The sequence below is a fragment of the Temnothorax americanus genome, unplaced genomic scaffold (genome assembly GCF_048541705.1).
Source record: "Temnothorax americanus isolate GAGA-0224 unplaced genomic scaffold, ASM4854170v1 Scaffold97, whole genome shotgun sequence".
Taxonomy (NCBI): domain Eukaryota; kingdom Metazoa; phylum Arthropoda; class Insecta; order Hymenoptera; family Formicidae; genus Temnothorax; species Temnothorax americanus.
The window spans coordinates 203,286-219,158 of record NW_027509820.1 but is presented as its reverse complement, the minus strand read 5'-3'; the positions used below and the strand labels follow the sequence as shown (position 1 = coordinate 219,158).

At 38.4% G+C, this 15,873-nt stretch overlaps 1 protein-coding gene across 1 annotated transcript; it reads right to left on the bottom strand.

The window, feature by feature from the left end:
* Nucleotides 1-13,319: 13,319 nt before the first annotated feature.
* LOC143908512 (uncharacterized) lies at nucleotides 13,320-14,300 on the bottom strand. The gene is made up of 2 exons (XM_077426196.1): nucleotides 14,131-14,300; nucleotides 13,320-14,050 (listed from the first exon to the last, which is right to left on the bottom strand). Exons 1-2 carry the CDS (start codon nucleotides 14,250-14,252, stop codon nucleotides 13,327-13,329), a joined length of 846 nt encoding a protein of 281 aa, XP_077282322.1. The 5' UTR covers nucleotides 14,253-14,300; the 3' UTR covers nucleotides 13,320-13,326.
* Between the last annotated feature and the right edge of the window lie 1,573 nt (nucleotides 14,301-15,873).

Genomic DNA, 15,873 nt, shown 5'->3' with positions numbered 1-15,873 from the left:
TTTTATTTAAAGGCGACAATTTATTTTAAATTACAATTACTAAAACAAAATTTGTTTAAAAGACAAAAAATAAATAGTGAAATTGCAGAGGCAGATTATCAGACTCACTCAGCCCGTCGCCCATTTATTTGCACTTTTCACCAAGCCCTATACTGAGAGGTAATTTTTCTTCGTTGCTCGTGATCACCTTCGATCCACCTGACGTCATCGTTTACGCTCCTTCTCGACATCCCCTTACGTTACGACCACTCTCTCTCTCGAAAGCAGAAAGGAAGAAATGAATTGGCGACTTTCAAGAAGGACGACGCCGGTCTCCGCAGACAGCTTTTTTGTGTGCCGGCGTCTTTCTCTATGGTATTTTATACCATCGCGGCAGTGACTGCTTCAAGTACTGACGGTACTAACTGAATGCGGACCGCAGCCACGTCGGAATGCGTCTCGGACGAAACTGGGAAAAGTATAAAGGAATTCCGTAGATGCCTTTATCGATTTACATTCACGCGCACAAAATACGAAGCACGTTACGAAACGTTACTGAATCCCGAGTTAATCCACGTATGACGTATGTCAGCATCTTATGTCAGTTAATAGAAAAATTGCAAAGAGAGAGAGAGAGAGAGAGAGAGAGAGAGAGAGAGAGAGAGAGAGAGAGAGAGAGAGAGAGAGAGAGAGAGAAATTATGGCGCGTAATCAAAATTTATTCCTGATGTTGATTCACAAAATTAATCAAAAATTATGTATAAATCTGGAACTTTTGACATAAAATTTAATCTTATCTCGAGCACACGCTGTGCTTTTTCGGTTTATCGGAAAAATTTCGCCGCAAGCCGCTCGTCAACAGGCATGCAGGAAGAACGTCGAAAGATTTCTCGATGCTTTTTGTTAACGTCACATCTATCTCAATGCGCGGCGTTCAATCGACGACATCGCTATCGGTGATCGTAACGACGTCGTTATATTTTTTCCTCCACATATAAAGAAGTTCGTCAGAGGGAGAGGGGCCCCAAAAGCGCCGTTCTTTATATCCGAAACCATCGCTCGCGCGCTCGAGTCCCATCGTTTCTTCATTATAAATAATTGTTGCTCCTCATCAGTCCTATCGCTTTATACGCGGCGTCTCTGCAGCGCTTCTGCGTTGGGAATAATTACAAGAACGTATCTCTCGCGATGCCATCCCGTCTCGTTACTCCGCATTATTAAGTAATGAAATTCCCCTCTATCCCTTATTTCTCCGTTCTCCACTTCTCGTTTTCTACCTCTTCTTCGCTACCTCCGCCTTCTCTTTTTCTCGCTCCCCAATACGAGTCTAATGGCGAATCCTTTCTCGGCATTTTGAAATCCTTGTACACACTTCGTTATATGCGCATCTACGTGAGAAAACGGGCAAAAGGGTGAAATTAGTATATTTTTCAGAAGGTAAGACCTGATATTATGTGAAGACATGACTTTCCTCAGGGTGCGTTATGAAGAAGCAGCGGAACAATTAATCTCAGAAGATTCTCGGCGGTTAAATAAGCTTTCCGCTATATCTTTCATCGTCATTTAATTAATTACTGATTAGCTTCGTAACACTTTGTTTTCTCGTTTCGACAGTCGCTTCTTTAAATGTTACTTATTTGGGGGATTCAATTGTTGGCTTACTACGTGCAATTGTACAAACAGGAACGTTATAAGGCGCAAAAATTCACTGAATCTTCTGAGAAAGAAGAGGTACTTAACGGAAAAGCGGAATGCAATGAAAACGACGCGTAGAACGATGTAATTACATCGGTGCGGTGACTTAATATAAATGATCGCTTAAATAAAGACAAAAGACGCCCGCGGAAACGCAATTCCTCGAATCGAGAGGACGTTTTCTCGAAACTAAGAACTTTTTCTCGCTTCCTTCTTCTCCTCTCTTCCCCTGTACCAATTTTGCTCACATGCATCACGAGTTCCTTCATTAATAATGCAAAAGTTGCCTGTAATTCTAATAGCTGCTTGCCGACATTTTGAAATTTCATTCAATCCATAAAGCCAATTTGCTCCATGGACTCGTGCGGAAGAACAAAGTTTGAAAGAGAAATTCTCTGAAAATAGGGATCCCTTACAAATTGAGAAGATGAGCTCGCTATGATCTCGTCCAATATAAACGTGCAAACATTTATATACGTATGCGTCGGCTTATACGTGGACTGAGAAACTTTTCTTAAGAAAATGACCAGGAAAACGATTATTTTTCCTAACATTTTAATATTCGACATTATGTACTTTAGTAATTAAAACTCAAATTAAGACCGAGCGACTTAAATGTCCATTTGAATCGGAATGAACGATTAAGCTTCTCACACTTTGCAGTTTGATTACCTTCTAAAGACTCAATTCATAAAAGCTCAGGAAAGCTCTTCGCTTTTAATTGCTTATAACATGAAAATGGTCAATTCGGTAACGATACAGTTTAGATCGTACTTTATTACTTTTTATCAAAGCAGCAAATATCGTGTTACGTAATGGCTTGAGAAAGTTTTAAAATTCTCAAACATTATCTTATTTTTGGTAACAGTGCTCCCTTTCACAGCACGAAAGAAAACGAGTACTGACTGTGAACGTATCAACTTAAATTATACTCGCGTCAAAGACTGTGATCTCGAAGAGGTGATGGATCAAAAGCTATATATGTATACAAGAAATTTTTTGAAGCTCTCAAAACTTTCTGAGATTCCTGTGTAGATCGAGGATAAATTCTAATACCTTGATTCAACTTTTCCACCGTGTATACGCGTAACATTTTGGCTTTCCAGCGGAAATTAATCTATCAAGCGTGAATAAAGATGGAAATGGCTGAACGGACGTATCGAACGTGACGCCACGCTGCGCCGCGCCGCGCCGTGATAACGAAGATTAATACGGGATTCGACGGAGAAAAGTACTCTGGTGGTTTTTCGCAATAACTGCATCGCGCCTTTGTTCTAATTCACTTCAGATCAGCGCGGAAAAAAAAGAATGTTTCATTTCGCCGGCGCGGGCGCGGCGTGTCGTCGCGGCGGCAAAGGAAAAACAGCAGAAAGAAAATCAACGACGCTGCTTCGGTAATGGAGCACTCCCCCGGCTGCAATAACCGTCAGAAATTTGCATGAATAACAACGGGGATCGTAATTAAGCCACTTCGTCATTACGGTTCCGAGAGAAAAGTCAATCGGCGGCGCTTTGACGGGCGTTTCTCTCTCATCGCGGCGACAAAACGCAATAAAAAAGTTTAAACGCAATTCATAAACCTAACTGTTCATTTAGACTTATTGTATCCTCTGTTAATAGCCCGCTATATGACCTTGCCACTTTCCTCCACCGTATAATGTTCAAAAGCTTTCCCACCAGCTCGCAGCTTTGTAAAGAACAACATGGATTTGGTGAAAGAACTGGCGAACATACATGTCAGTGACGGCTATAAATTGATCTCATTAGACGTCGTCTCTTTATTCACAAACGTACCTGTGGATATGGTACTACTGGCATTTCATTGCCAGAAATTGTAAGATCCCTAAATCGGAGTTTTTTAATGCGGTCAGGCTGGTATTAATATCCACTTTTTTCATGTTTAATGGGAAATTTTATAGACAGACATTCGGCGTGCCCATGGGCTCCCCGCTTTCTCTTATATCGACTGACATAGTGTTGCAAGATTTGGAAACTATAGCTCTTATCTCTTTAAATTACACCCCACCTTTTTACAAAAGGTATATCAATGACATCACACTTGCGGCACCGTCGACTTCGCTGCAGCATACTTTAGATGTTTTTAACTCCTTCCATCCTAGGCTGAAATTCACCTTAGAAATCGGAGAGATGATACATTGAATTTCTTGGAGATCACATTGATACGGAACAACCATAAACTAACTTTTGATTGGTTCCATAAACCAACCTTTTCCGGCAGGTACCTATGTCGCAGCATCCGGTTTGCCAAAAAAGAGGCACGGTCATAAGCTTAATAGACAGGGCATTTTTGTTATCTCATTCTTCCCTGCACGCAAAAAATTTCAGATTGGTCATTGAAATCTTACTTAATAATTGCTATCCATTGGGATCTATTTTTAAAATATTACTTGAACGTCTTAAGCTATTGTTTAACAGAGGCTCTAATGTGAATGTGAGACAGGATGATGAAGAGGTTGTTCCTTTTTTCACCATACCTTACATCCCTACGATAACAGAAAAATTTAAGAACGTCACAAGGGATTTGAAAGTGAGGCTATCTTATAACAGCTTAAACAAGATGCGTGCATTCATCAAACCTCACAAAGATAGCCTCCCGCGATCCAAAAAATGTAATGTAGTATATAAAATCAATTGCAATGATTGTGATGCTTCTTATGTGGGCCAAACGAGTAGGTAAATGCAAACAAGAATCAAGGAGCATCAGAATCATATTAATTGGAACACATCGAATCAGTCTGTCATAACGGAGCATTGATTAGAATTAAATCACAATTTTGATTGGAACAATGTTGAAATACTAGACAGGGAACCCTATTGTTACAAACGATTAATTTCGGAGATGATATACATAAAGAGGCAGGCAAATGGTTTGAATTTGCAAACGGACACGGAAGGTCTTCCGGATACTTATTTGAGTGCGATCGAGAGATTAGCAAAAATCTAAAACAGCCGTTTGCGAATTGTTATCCCCACCTCCGGTGTATACATATGGCCTTTATTATGTTAACCTTCCCACCAATGCCTCACTCACTCACGACGTTTCAGAGTGACAGGCTCGTTATTACAATGTGACATCCTGATCTGTAATTGCTCCGTAAGTAACTCATTATTCGCCTATTAACACGGTAAAATAACGTCCTTATCATATTGCGACTCGGTTTGATATAGGTAGGGCATTCGTATCTTCCCTACCTCCCCGGTCTTCCAACCTGGCGAGCTAAGATGCGATGGATACGGAGCAGATGCATATCGGTTTGTCTGGGCTTACGACGACGGTACATCCGTATGATTTTAATCCACGGTATTTTGACTGCGCTACTTTGTTTATCCATATAATCTGTATCGTCATGAATTTTATGTAACTTAATTATTTACGCTGAAGAAGACACGAATAGGGTGTCGAAACGTACGATTAATATACTCATTTATTATGTTAATTTGTCTGCGCGAAACTCCGATTGCCTTATCTATTTCCTTTAATGCAATAAAAAAGTTTGTAAAATAATATTATATTTGCCTCTCTCTTTCGGATCTTGAGCGCTTAATTAACATTATCCAATTTCAGTTTGAATATCGATGAACAATGGTAACATGTGATTCTTTCTAAATATAAAGTTTAAATTTAAAATATTAATTAAAAAATTATAGAGTATAATGTTATATAATTTTTTTTAATTATTTGTTTTCATAAATTTATTTTTGTAAAATTATAATATTTCAGAATTATATCACAATAAAACATTTAATTTATGTATAAGAAACTTTCAATTTTTTGACAAAATTCAATTTTTTTAACAACTAACCTAACCTTATAGGTAATATTCATTAACTTTAAGAAAGAGAACCGACGTAAATGAACACGATGTAATTATGGAAAGACAGACACGAAACGTCATGACGGAGCGTAATTTCTTCTGAGAAAGTATTTTATGGCTTTGTGTGTATCGTGCACGAAGCTTTTGCTGGCTGCGCAGTGTCAACTGCAAGCCGGTCGCATGGCAATGAGGGTGCCATTACATGGAGCGCGGAAACGCGGAAACGCGGAAGCGCGGAACAGAATAGTAACTAGATTCCGCGTTTCCGCGAGTTGAGTTCCGCACGTTTGAACGGAAAAGCGGAATCCGCTATTATCGTGTATGTGTATGCATGGCTGCGTTTCGATATTCACTGCCAGTACTTAACGCAGCCTATGTATGTACCCTGGCTTGCATAAGATATACTTCATAATAACCATCAACATGATGTTTGGATCTATAATATTATACTGCCACTTTTATTAAATAATAAAGTAATCGAAGAGTATGTAAAAGCTTTTTTTTTCAATGTGATTAGACAGCTCCAAAATTTGATGGAGTATATACTGTATCCGCGTTGACAACGGATTTTGACGCGTTCGTTCCGCGAGTTTGTTTCTCCTTATATTACATGGAGCACAATTTGCGCGGAAAAGCGGAACAGTATAGTGACAAATAGACATTTGTATTTATTTCTTAAAATTGTGTTCACTTAATTCATTGCAATTTTTATTAATATGCTTATCTTTTCAGCTTATCTATTGAATACAAGCATTTTAATCAATAAATACCGTTAAAAATTAATATTTTATAATTCTCCGTTCCGCTTTTTTCCGCTCAAAATATGCTCCATGTAATATAAGGTATTCAAAACAGACAGAACGGATCGACGAAAATCTAGTAAATTTTGTCTTCCGCGCTTCCGCGCTTCCGCGCTTCCGCGTTTCCGCGTTTCCGCGCTCCATGTAATGGCACCCTCTCAGGCTTCCTCTCCCTCCCCGTATAAAGCCTCGTCTGTTTCTGTAAATGCGTGGACCAGAATGCGGGATATCGCTCGAACCGCGCGCGTAGAGTTAAGTGCCTAGTAGTAGAAACTACGGAAGCGCCGTCCCCCCCTCCCCCGTGAACTTGTCGCCGTGTTGTTCCATACGATCTTGCGGTCTTGCAAACGTACATTCCACGTCGCTCATCTAATGAAACAAAGACCTGTTTTTCAAGGGAAATAATGCTTCTTCGAGGCTCTATACGTCTGACTACTTAAGAAACGGAGACAAAGCGTTAGACGTACACGTGAGAAAAATTGTTATTTAGCGTCAATTAATAATGTTGAAAATTGACAAAGTTTAATAAGGTAAACGTAAAAAATGTACATTTATAGATATTCTTGTTTTTTTAATTAATTTATTTGAGAAAAACATTAATAAAATAAAAATGAAATTTGAGATTAAAATGCATTATTTTTGGCTATCTCCTATTTTTCTAATATAATTTATATTTCAAGTAATGTTCTAGAATAATGTTTTGTTACAGATTATATTTGTCTTCTTCAGGACAATTCGTACAAATGTTACACGAGTAAAGAAAATGTTTGTGAAACTCTTGTTCGTGGCAGAGTAATGCAGCTTTCGTCCGATAAGATCACTGGTGCGATTTTTCAACGAAAAAACGAAGAAATATCGGTAAGCTCAAAATCCTTGTTTCGTCGCATGTAACTCTATCTTATATTGGCAATCTCCCGTGCTCCATTTGGCCAAGCAAAACGTCTTTACCTTACTCTATCTGCTGAATCGCCCGATCTGATGTTACCATTGAACTCGGAGACATTTGGAAACATATTCTCCTCAAGGAAGTTGGCGTAATTGCTTCGCACGCGCGAGTGACGGCGCTAATAAGTCGGTCCGCGATTATACGCAAGATTATACCGATTTGCCGATAAGCAGCGTCCGCCGAGGTATCGATTAAAAGTCGATGAAAAAGTCGTCGACAACGAGACGGCGCGGCGGGTGTTATCTCGTGTTCGGCGATTGCTTTTCCTGATCCGTGATACCCATTCGAAAATCCGATATCCAGCAGCCTGCGGACGAAAGATGGAACAACGCGGCCGGCGCTGGGTGTGTACACAAAGACCGACGTCAAAGTCGGCGAAAAACGGAGGAAAATAGGAGGATAAGTGGATAGTCGCTTCAAGATAATACGAGAAAATTCTCGACGGCCTTTCTCGGACCCGAAGGCCAGAATATCGGCTCCGCTAATGGATTCTTCCGCTAGTCGTCGCCGGCCGCGGTAGGTTCGGAGGCAATTAAAGTTCGTCCGATTACGTTCGCGGGCCGCAAAGCAGATCAACGAGAACGGCGCGGCGCGGCATAACGTCGCCCTTTCTCCCGCTTCCGAATATATGCGCTCAAGGTTCGCTCGGCTTTATTAAAAGTTTGCTCTCCTCTTTCTTGAACAGAGTTCCGGGAGATACTTTATGAATTCTATGCATCGATAAGATGATGAACGTCGAGTCTGTCTCAAGTTGAAGTAACTCGAGAGTAAAGAAGGCAAAAATTACCCCCCCACCGTATTATATCTTTAAATAAATGTTATAGTGATATCTCTGATAAGGCATTAATCGCGACTCTTCTTTCTATTTTTCTAGTCTCTATCTCTCTCTTTTGTTAATATTCTTTTATTCGTAAAACGTTTTATTTAAATCTTCTTCCAGTTTCTCATTCATTTTTCCCTTGAATTTTGTTGCTGGATTGTACAATTCAAATATGTTGAGATAAAAATTGGCGGGAAATATGTAACTTGAAGCGTTAAATATCAACAGGGATACGCTCGGATGAACTGTTTGCATTTGCAGTATCGGGAAAAAATGTGTAAGCATTTTGCTTATAAGAACGTACGGTATACGAGCCGCTGAATTATTTTCCTGGAATAACAGTCGATATAAAACGTCGCGCGCAAGCATGTACATGTTTTCGCGATATTGTCGACTGCACCGTTACCGCAATATTTCTCTTGCTCTCTACACGCTCTACATGCTTTATTTAAATGGAGTTAGAAGTATGGCCTCGCTCATGCTCCATGGCGCGTTATGCTTTATATTATATTTGCGTACATATACCCTCACTCGCATTGTGACGTAAAAGATTAGGATGAAATTATATTATGACTTATGTATTATTATATATATATATATATATATATATATATATATATTTGTGAGTAATACACGAATTATCGGACATAATGAGAGTCGGATTGCGTGACTCGTATATACAATAATAGCCATTAACTTGCGGCTAGTAAAGGCCATTGATGTTGAACGCGTCCGATTAAATTATCCGAACGGATGGGTCTTCACATTTCAATTGGTGAACTCTCAAGATCGATCCTCGTAGCGGGTGATCCTGTAGTCGGCGGTCAGCGGGAACAATTAGTCTTTCCTAATTAATCTAATTGACAGTCTAAAATGGCCAGCCGGCTTGGAGTTGAATCGGCCAGTAGCTAGTAAGTACATAGTGAACTAAATTCACCTTTTTTAAGTTAGCAGGACCAAATGGGCAGAATCAAACCGGACCTATCGGAATATTTAGTACTTTTTTTGTACTAATTTGTACCACTAGTAACAATTTTGTACCTCGTGCCGTTTCGGAGAAAATCGTGTCGCTGCTACCTTAGAATTAAGCTAGAAAGACCACAAAAAAAATAAAAAAAGGATTTTAAATACAGAAATTTGAAGGACTGAATTTGTACTAATTTGTACCATACAAATAAACTTAATATATTCATCCCTTCTGCTTCAAACAGCCCCTAATAGAACTCAGTCCTTTTAGTCTCAAGAGTAAAGTACTCTTTCTAATCAGCAGAATCAATCGCTAGTTGTAGACTCTAATCAGTATAATTTGTACTACAAAAATATAACATTTCAGATTTTGTACCCCAGCCGTTTGATAAATAAACTACCCCCGATACCTAACAATCTCAAGAGTAAAGTACTCTTTCTCATCAGCAGAATTAATCGTTAGTTGTAGACCCGATTCAGGATAATTTGTACCGCAAAAATATAAAGTTTCAGATTTTGTACCCCAGCCGTTTGATAAAAAACTACCCCCGATACCTAATAGTCTCAAGAGTAAAGTACTCTTTCTCATCAACAGAATCAATGCTAGTTGTAGACCCGATTCAGGATAATTTGTACCGCAAAAATATAAAGTTTCAGATTTTGTACCCCAGCCGTTTGATAAAAAACTACCCCCGATACCTAATAGTCTCAAGAGTAAAGTACTCTTTCTCATCAACAGAATCAATCGCTAGTTGTAGACTTGATTTAGGATAATTTGTACCGCAAAAATATAAAGTTTTAGATTTTGTACCCCAGCTGTTTGATAAAAAACTACCCCCAATCCCTAACAGTCTCAAGAGTAGAGTACTCTTTCTTATCAGCAGAATCAATCACTACTCGTAGAATCGATTCAAGATAATTTGTACCGCGAAAATATAAAGTTTCAGATTTTGTACCCCAGCCATTTGTCGGAAAACTATCCTCGATTTCTAACAGTCTCAAGAGTATAGTACCTTTGGTCGCGAACAAAATCAATCGCTATTTGCGTATTGTTAACTGTATGTACAACGATATGAGGTTTTCTGTTTTATGCACATATACAAACAAAGTTTATTATATTAAACATCGAATAGTACCATTTATATTCTAATGAAGTTATTAAAAACCATTTTTAATGTTATTTGAAAAAACGTGGTTCAAGGGTGCCCACTCTCCCCTACACGCACACACTCGTATACATGCAAATACGTACAGTTTACTTCAATATATTTTTATATGTTGAATCGTAAGAAAAATCAGATTTTAATTTATTACTAAATAATTAAAAAAAAAACGGCACCGGTACAAAATAACTATATATTTTATGTTTCAATGGTATAAATTATTTCGCATCCAGTACGCAAATAGCGATTATGTTTGAAATGGTATGACTTTTCAGCCAACCGATGCTAGTTCGCTTAAAGAATCCAAATCCCGGTTTTAAGAATGTTTCGAAAATGTGTACTAATTAAAATGAAAACGTAAATAGCTTCAAACTAAAAATATTTATTTTACACTGAAGATACCTTTGTAAATTACGCAGAGCAGCAGCATGAAACGTCAGCCGAATCGGATTGTAGACAAAATTGTGTAAATATCCTTAAATTAATGTTATTTGATAAAAAAAAATAATAAATATTTAGTCGCAATGGGCACAATATATTTTAAGCGAGTGTGATCGCTTGATATTGAAAGTAACATATATAGTATAACAAAATATCTGAGTAATATATCACACACGTAAATCTAGAATATGAGTTTGCCAAATAATAAACGCTATTAATTAGTAATCGTAAAGTAAAAAACGCAACGAGAGTCGAAGGATTTAAGAGCTAATTATCAACGCGAAATCGTGAATGTTCTAGTAAATAACACTAAAAGAAAGGTTATCACTTGTCAAAATAAACGCAAAGAATCGGAATATCTAATTAATTCACATATCAATTTTTGGTACGTCGAAAGTCAGAAAAACAAATATTATAATTAAAGATATGTGATAAACGCAAAAGATATATAAAAGGAAACTCGACACGTGCCGTTCACACGAATACATCGAGATCTATATATAACGTAAATGCACGCCATTAACACGGAAACACCGCGTGGGCTTTTTCACGACCGAATAATATAAAGCCTCGTCTACAATAGACGCACAGGCTATGTCGTATGTCGTAAGTAGTAGTGTCGTAGAAAAGTTCGTCGCATGTCGTAAGAGTGTCGCTAGACGAGTGTCTACAATAGTCGCAAGGATTGTTCGCGATAATAGCGTTAACTGTCAAGTCGACCGCAGCCACAATGGATGACCGGCTGCAATTATTAACCTTTCTGCAACTTTGCTCCCAATTTTTAAATTTAGTACTTTTATATGGCCGCGTTTGCTCAGTGAATCGAACAACAGAAGATGGTGGGTGCGGCCAGTAAATAGTGAAGAAAGACGGCATTTAAAAGGGTTTCATTTAACTTATTTTCGTGAGCTGATGAAAACAAATCATGAAGAATTTTTTAACTGGACTAGAATGTGGCCACATCAGTTTAGAAATCTTTATGAACTCGTTCGCCCTCGATTGTTAAAAAGAAGTCGTCGTCGTTCACTACATCCAGAGCTGAGGCTGGTTTTGACCCTGTCGTAAGTATAGGTCATGCCCTTCATGCACATCTTACTTTTGGCTCAATATGTATCCTTAATGTTTTTTTTACTTTCATCAGGTACCTAGCTCATGGGGACAGTATGTTTTCAAAGAAAGCTGAATTCAGAATTGGAAGATCAACGGCATACCAGATTGTACCTGAAGTGTACCGCATCATATGGGATGTGCTACAGCCACGTTACCTGGCACAACCAACGCAAGAAGTGTGGAGATGTATTGCCGATGAGTTCATGCAAAAATGGCAATTCCCTAATTGCATTGGAGCGTTGGATGGGAAACACATCCGTATTCAGTGTCCCCCAAATTCTGGCAGTCAATATTCAAATTATAAAAAATATTTTTCATGAGTTTTGATGGCTGTATGTGACGCAAGTTACAAATTTACAATGGTAGATATAGGACAATTCGGCAGTATCAGTGATGGTGGAGTTTGGGCACACTCGGATATGTCTCATCTTCTTGATAATAACTTGCTTGATGTGCCCCCAAAGAAAGAATTGCCTAGCACATTAATAGCAACGGAATATGCGCTTGTAGGTGATGAAGCTTTCCCCCTTAAGAAATACCTGCTATGTCCGTATCCCCGTCTTCAATTGACCAACAAGGAGAGGGTGTTCAACTACCGATTGTCACGAGCACGGCGGGTTATTGAAAATGCTTTCGGCATTTTGGTGTCAAGGTGGCGAATTCTTACAAGACCCTTATGTTGTTCTCCAGAAAATGCTGAGCATTTAGTCAAGGCCTTGATCTGTCTCCACAATTTTGTTATAATTGGAGAAAGAGAAATTGCTCCAGCTCGCAGGAGATACTGTCCACCACATCTGATAGACAGAGAAACAGGAGAAGGTATGGTTATGGGAGGAGCATGGCGAGGACACGGAGAACAGGGTGATCTGGTGCAAAATATTGGTCGGTTATCTAGTAATAACTCAAATGTTGCTGCACGCGCCCAACGTAATATGCTACGGGATTATTTCGTAACCGAGACAAGGGAGGCTCAAGTCCCATGGCAATACCAGCGAGCATTCGGAGGTTACAACATTAATCCTTCTGACTGTCATTAATTTTTTAGTTACGGTTAATTATATTTAGTTAGTATTAATTTTAATTTTTTATATTTTATCTTTATAGATTTATTTAAATTCTAAAAGTATAACTTACAACGCAATAAGAACACACTTGTAAGAATTGCAAAAAATAAAGTTTTATTACTTATTTTTAAGTTATTTGACAAATAGTAAATGATACTAGCAAATAATATTATTTATACATTTTTATAAATAGTTGAGTAAAAATAAAAATTAGTTGTATTTGTAAAAAAAATAGAATTGTTTCTTGCCCACATATCAATAAAACAAAAAATAATTCTTTCTTTTAATGAAAATTATATTAAACAAAACAAAAATATTCTATTTTATATTCTTTGGCATAACAATTTTGTGAGAACATTGCACAAAGAGAAAAAAAGTTCATTCAAGAACATTTAAAAAGTATTTATGTAAGCATAAATTATATCAAACAAAACAAAAATATTCTACTTTATATTCTTTGGCATAACACTTTTGTGAGGAACATTGCATAAAGAAAAGAAAAGAGTTTATTCAAGAACTTTTGAAGAGTATTTATCTAATACTGCCATAATTTCGCTCAGACATTTAACCTTCATATTTGAAGGAACTTTCTTAAGAAAGCATTTAATTAAAACCAAGGCAGAATCCTCTTCAATTGATGGAGTATGCTCAGGTTGTGTTAAATTAACACTGATGGTATCACAGACAGAATTTATTTTTGCTGCAGTGCTTTTAATTACGCCGTGCACTTGTTCTATTGCAGCCTTCTTTTTAGTGTAAAAGTTATCAAGTGGGGGAATAATGGACGGCTGACTCCCAGAAGCTGACCTACTCGATGAGTGACCTATTGAAGCTACATCGTCGTCAAATTCTTTAGCAGTTGCTGTATTTGTTTTTTTGAATATATCTTCAAACTGTGCATTCCACAAGTAGAAATTTTCTTTTGCTTCTTGGCTTTTTTCTGCTACTTGGCTTTCTTCTTCTACTTGGCTTTCTTCTACTACTTGGTTTTTTTCTACTACTTGGCTTTCTTCTACTATTTGGCTTTCTTCTACTACTTGGCTTTCTTCTACTATTTGGCTTTCCTCTATCTCTATTACTTGGCTATCTCTAGAATTTTCATACATGACCTTTTTAGTATTTTTTGGAATGCGCGTGATAAATGACGGAATGACAATATTAACAGGATTGTCACCGATTTTTGTGTCTTCACATGATTTGAATTTTTTTCTGCTGACATTCGACTGCGTCCTGCAAAGATAAACACTGATGTCAAGAAAACTTGGATATACAATTAAACCAAGCCAAGTTAATAATGTGAGTGGACTTACTTTCTTGGTTTGATGACATCCTTCAGGAATGACATATCACTGAAGAGGGGCCACGTTGGCTTGTAGGACGGTTCATCATTTCCAGCACCAGAACGGGGTTGACTGGCAGTCACCTTGCGCATTTCTCTTGAATACTGGTCTCGGAGACTCTTCCACCAAGTTGAAACCGCATCACCTATGTAACATGCATATTAATCATGAGATGGTCGAGCACTACTAGCACATACATAACCTCACTAATAGTCAATAGTCAATAGACAATAGTCAATCACACTAGGATAGAAGAGTAGGGACTAGCAATATATGATTTTTAACAAATATTTCCTCACCTGTCAGTGGCTCTGATAATAGGGAGCCAATCTGCGAAAATGCTTAACTGATTGTGTCCTTGTTCTTCTTGTCAATTTTCACACGCTTCTGCCACAATAGGGGGTTTGACCGGACAAAGGCTATTATTATCTCTCTATTAATGAGATGCTCCTCAAATTATATTTTATTCATTTTTAATGGTGATTAAAACCAACAAAAATAAAAAAATACAGCAAGATTAGCTAGCAATTAATAAAATCGTCAAAACACTTTTAGCGTCAACGTACTGTGCTGTAATTGGCCGATCTCATGCGACACGCTTGTCGCAGTCGCAGAAAGTTGAAGTTGGCTCAACTCCGTGCGACAAGGGCTCTTGCGACTGCGACAGCCTTGCGTCCGGAAACAGTACTTTTGCGACATTCTCATGCGACATACGACATAGCCTGTGCGTCTATTGTAGACGAGGCTTAATCCGCACTATTGAAAGTAATTCGTATAGCAGCCGTATGACCGACTTATCCGAAGCTTGTCGGAAAGGCATTAACGAGGCGTGAGACACGCTTATCCGAATATTTGATCGGAAATAAACAGATGTACTTAGCATTGGTGCAAACAGCTAATTCGCCGGGCAGACAATCTGGGATGTGGCCTCGCAATCATCGAAAGGGCAAACGTCGTCTCGTCCTTAGCTGTGAATACGTCGTACTGCTTCCTTAGCTTTATCTCCTCGGGAATGTAATTTGTCCTTTTCTTATCTTCTGTATATAACGCACGCACGCACGGTTTAACGTTTGCGTACAACCGTTCCGAAATATATCCCTTATACACCGGAAATACAAGATTATGCGGACCGAGGAATTCAGCGATTCCCGAAACGATGCTTTCGCTACCGAATGTTGCGACAATCTGCCTCGCGCGCTTTCTTCGCCGCAAGCACGGACCGGAATCAACAAAACACGATCGGCCTAACCTTCCTCGCCGCGCTCCCCTGGCTTTTGTCGCTACCCGAGCGCTGTTGCTAACTTCTTCTATCTCGCTCTATTTTACAACTATCTAAACAGATTAATTTTGTTCGCGACCAAAGGTACTATACTCTTGAGACTGTTAGGAATCGAAGATAGTTTTTCGACAAACGGCTGGGGTACAAAATCTGAAACTTTATATTTTCGCGGTACAAATTATCCTGAATCGATTCTACGAGTAGTGATTGATTCTGCTGATAAGAAAAAGTACGATACTTTTGAGACTGTCAGAGATCAAGGGTAGTTTTTTTATCAAACGGCTGGGGAACAAAATCTGAAACCATATATTTTTGCAGTACAAATTATCCTGAATCGAGTCTACAACTAGCGATTGATTCTGCTCATGAGAAAGAGTACTTTACTCTTGAGACTGTTAGGTATCAAGGGTAGTTTTTTATCAAACGGCTGGGGT

Coding starts and splice junctions, on each gene's coding strand:
- LOC143908512 (XM_077426196.1), bottom strand. CDS start 14,252: ATGCGCAAGGTGACTGCCAGTCAACCCCGTTCTGGTGCTGGAAATGAT. Junction 14,051..14,130: donor GATGTCATCAAACCAAGAAA/GTAAGTCCACTC, acceptor TTATCTTTGCAG/GACGCAGTCGAATGTCAGCA.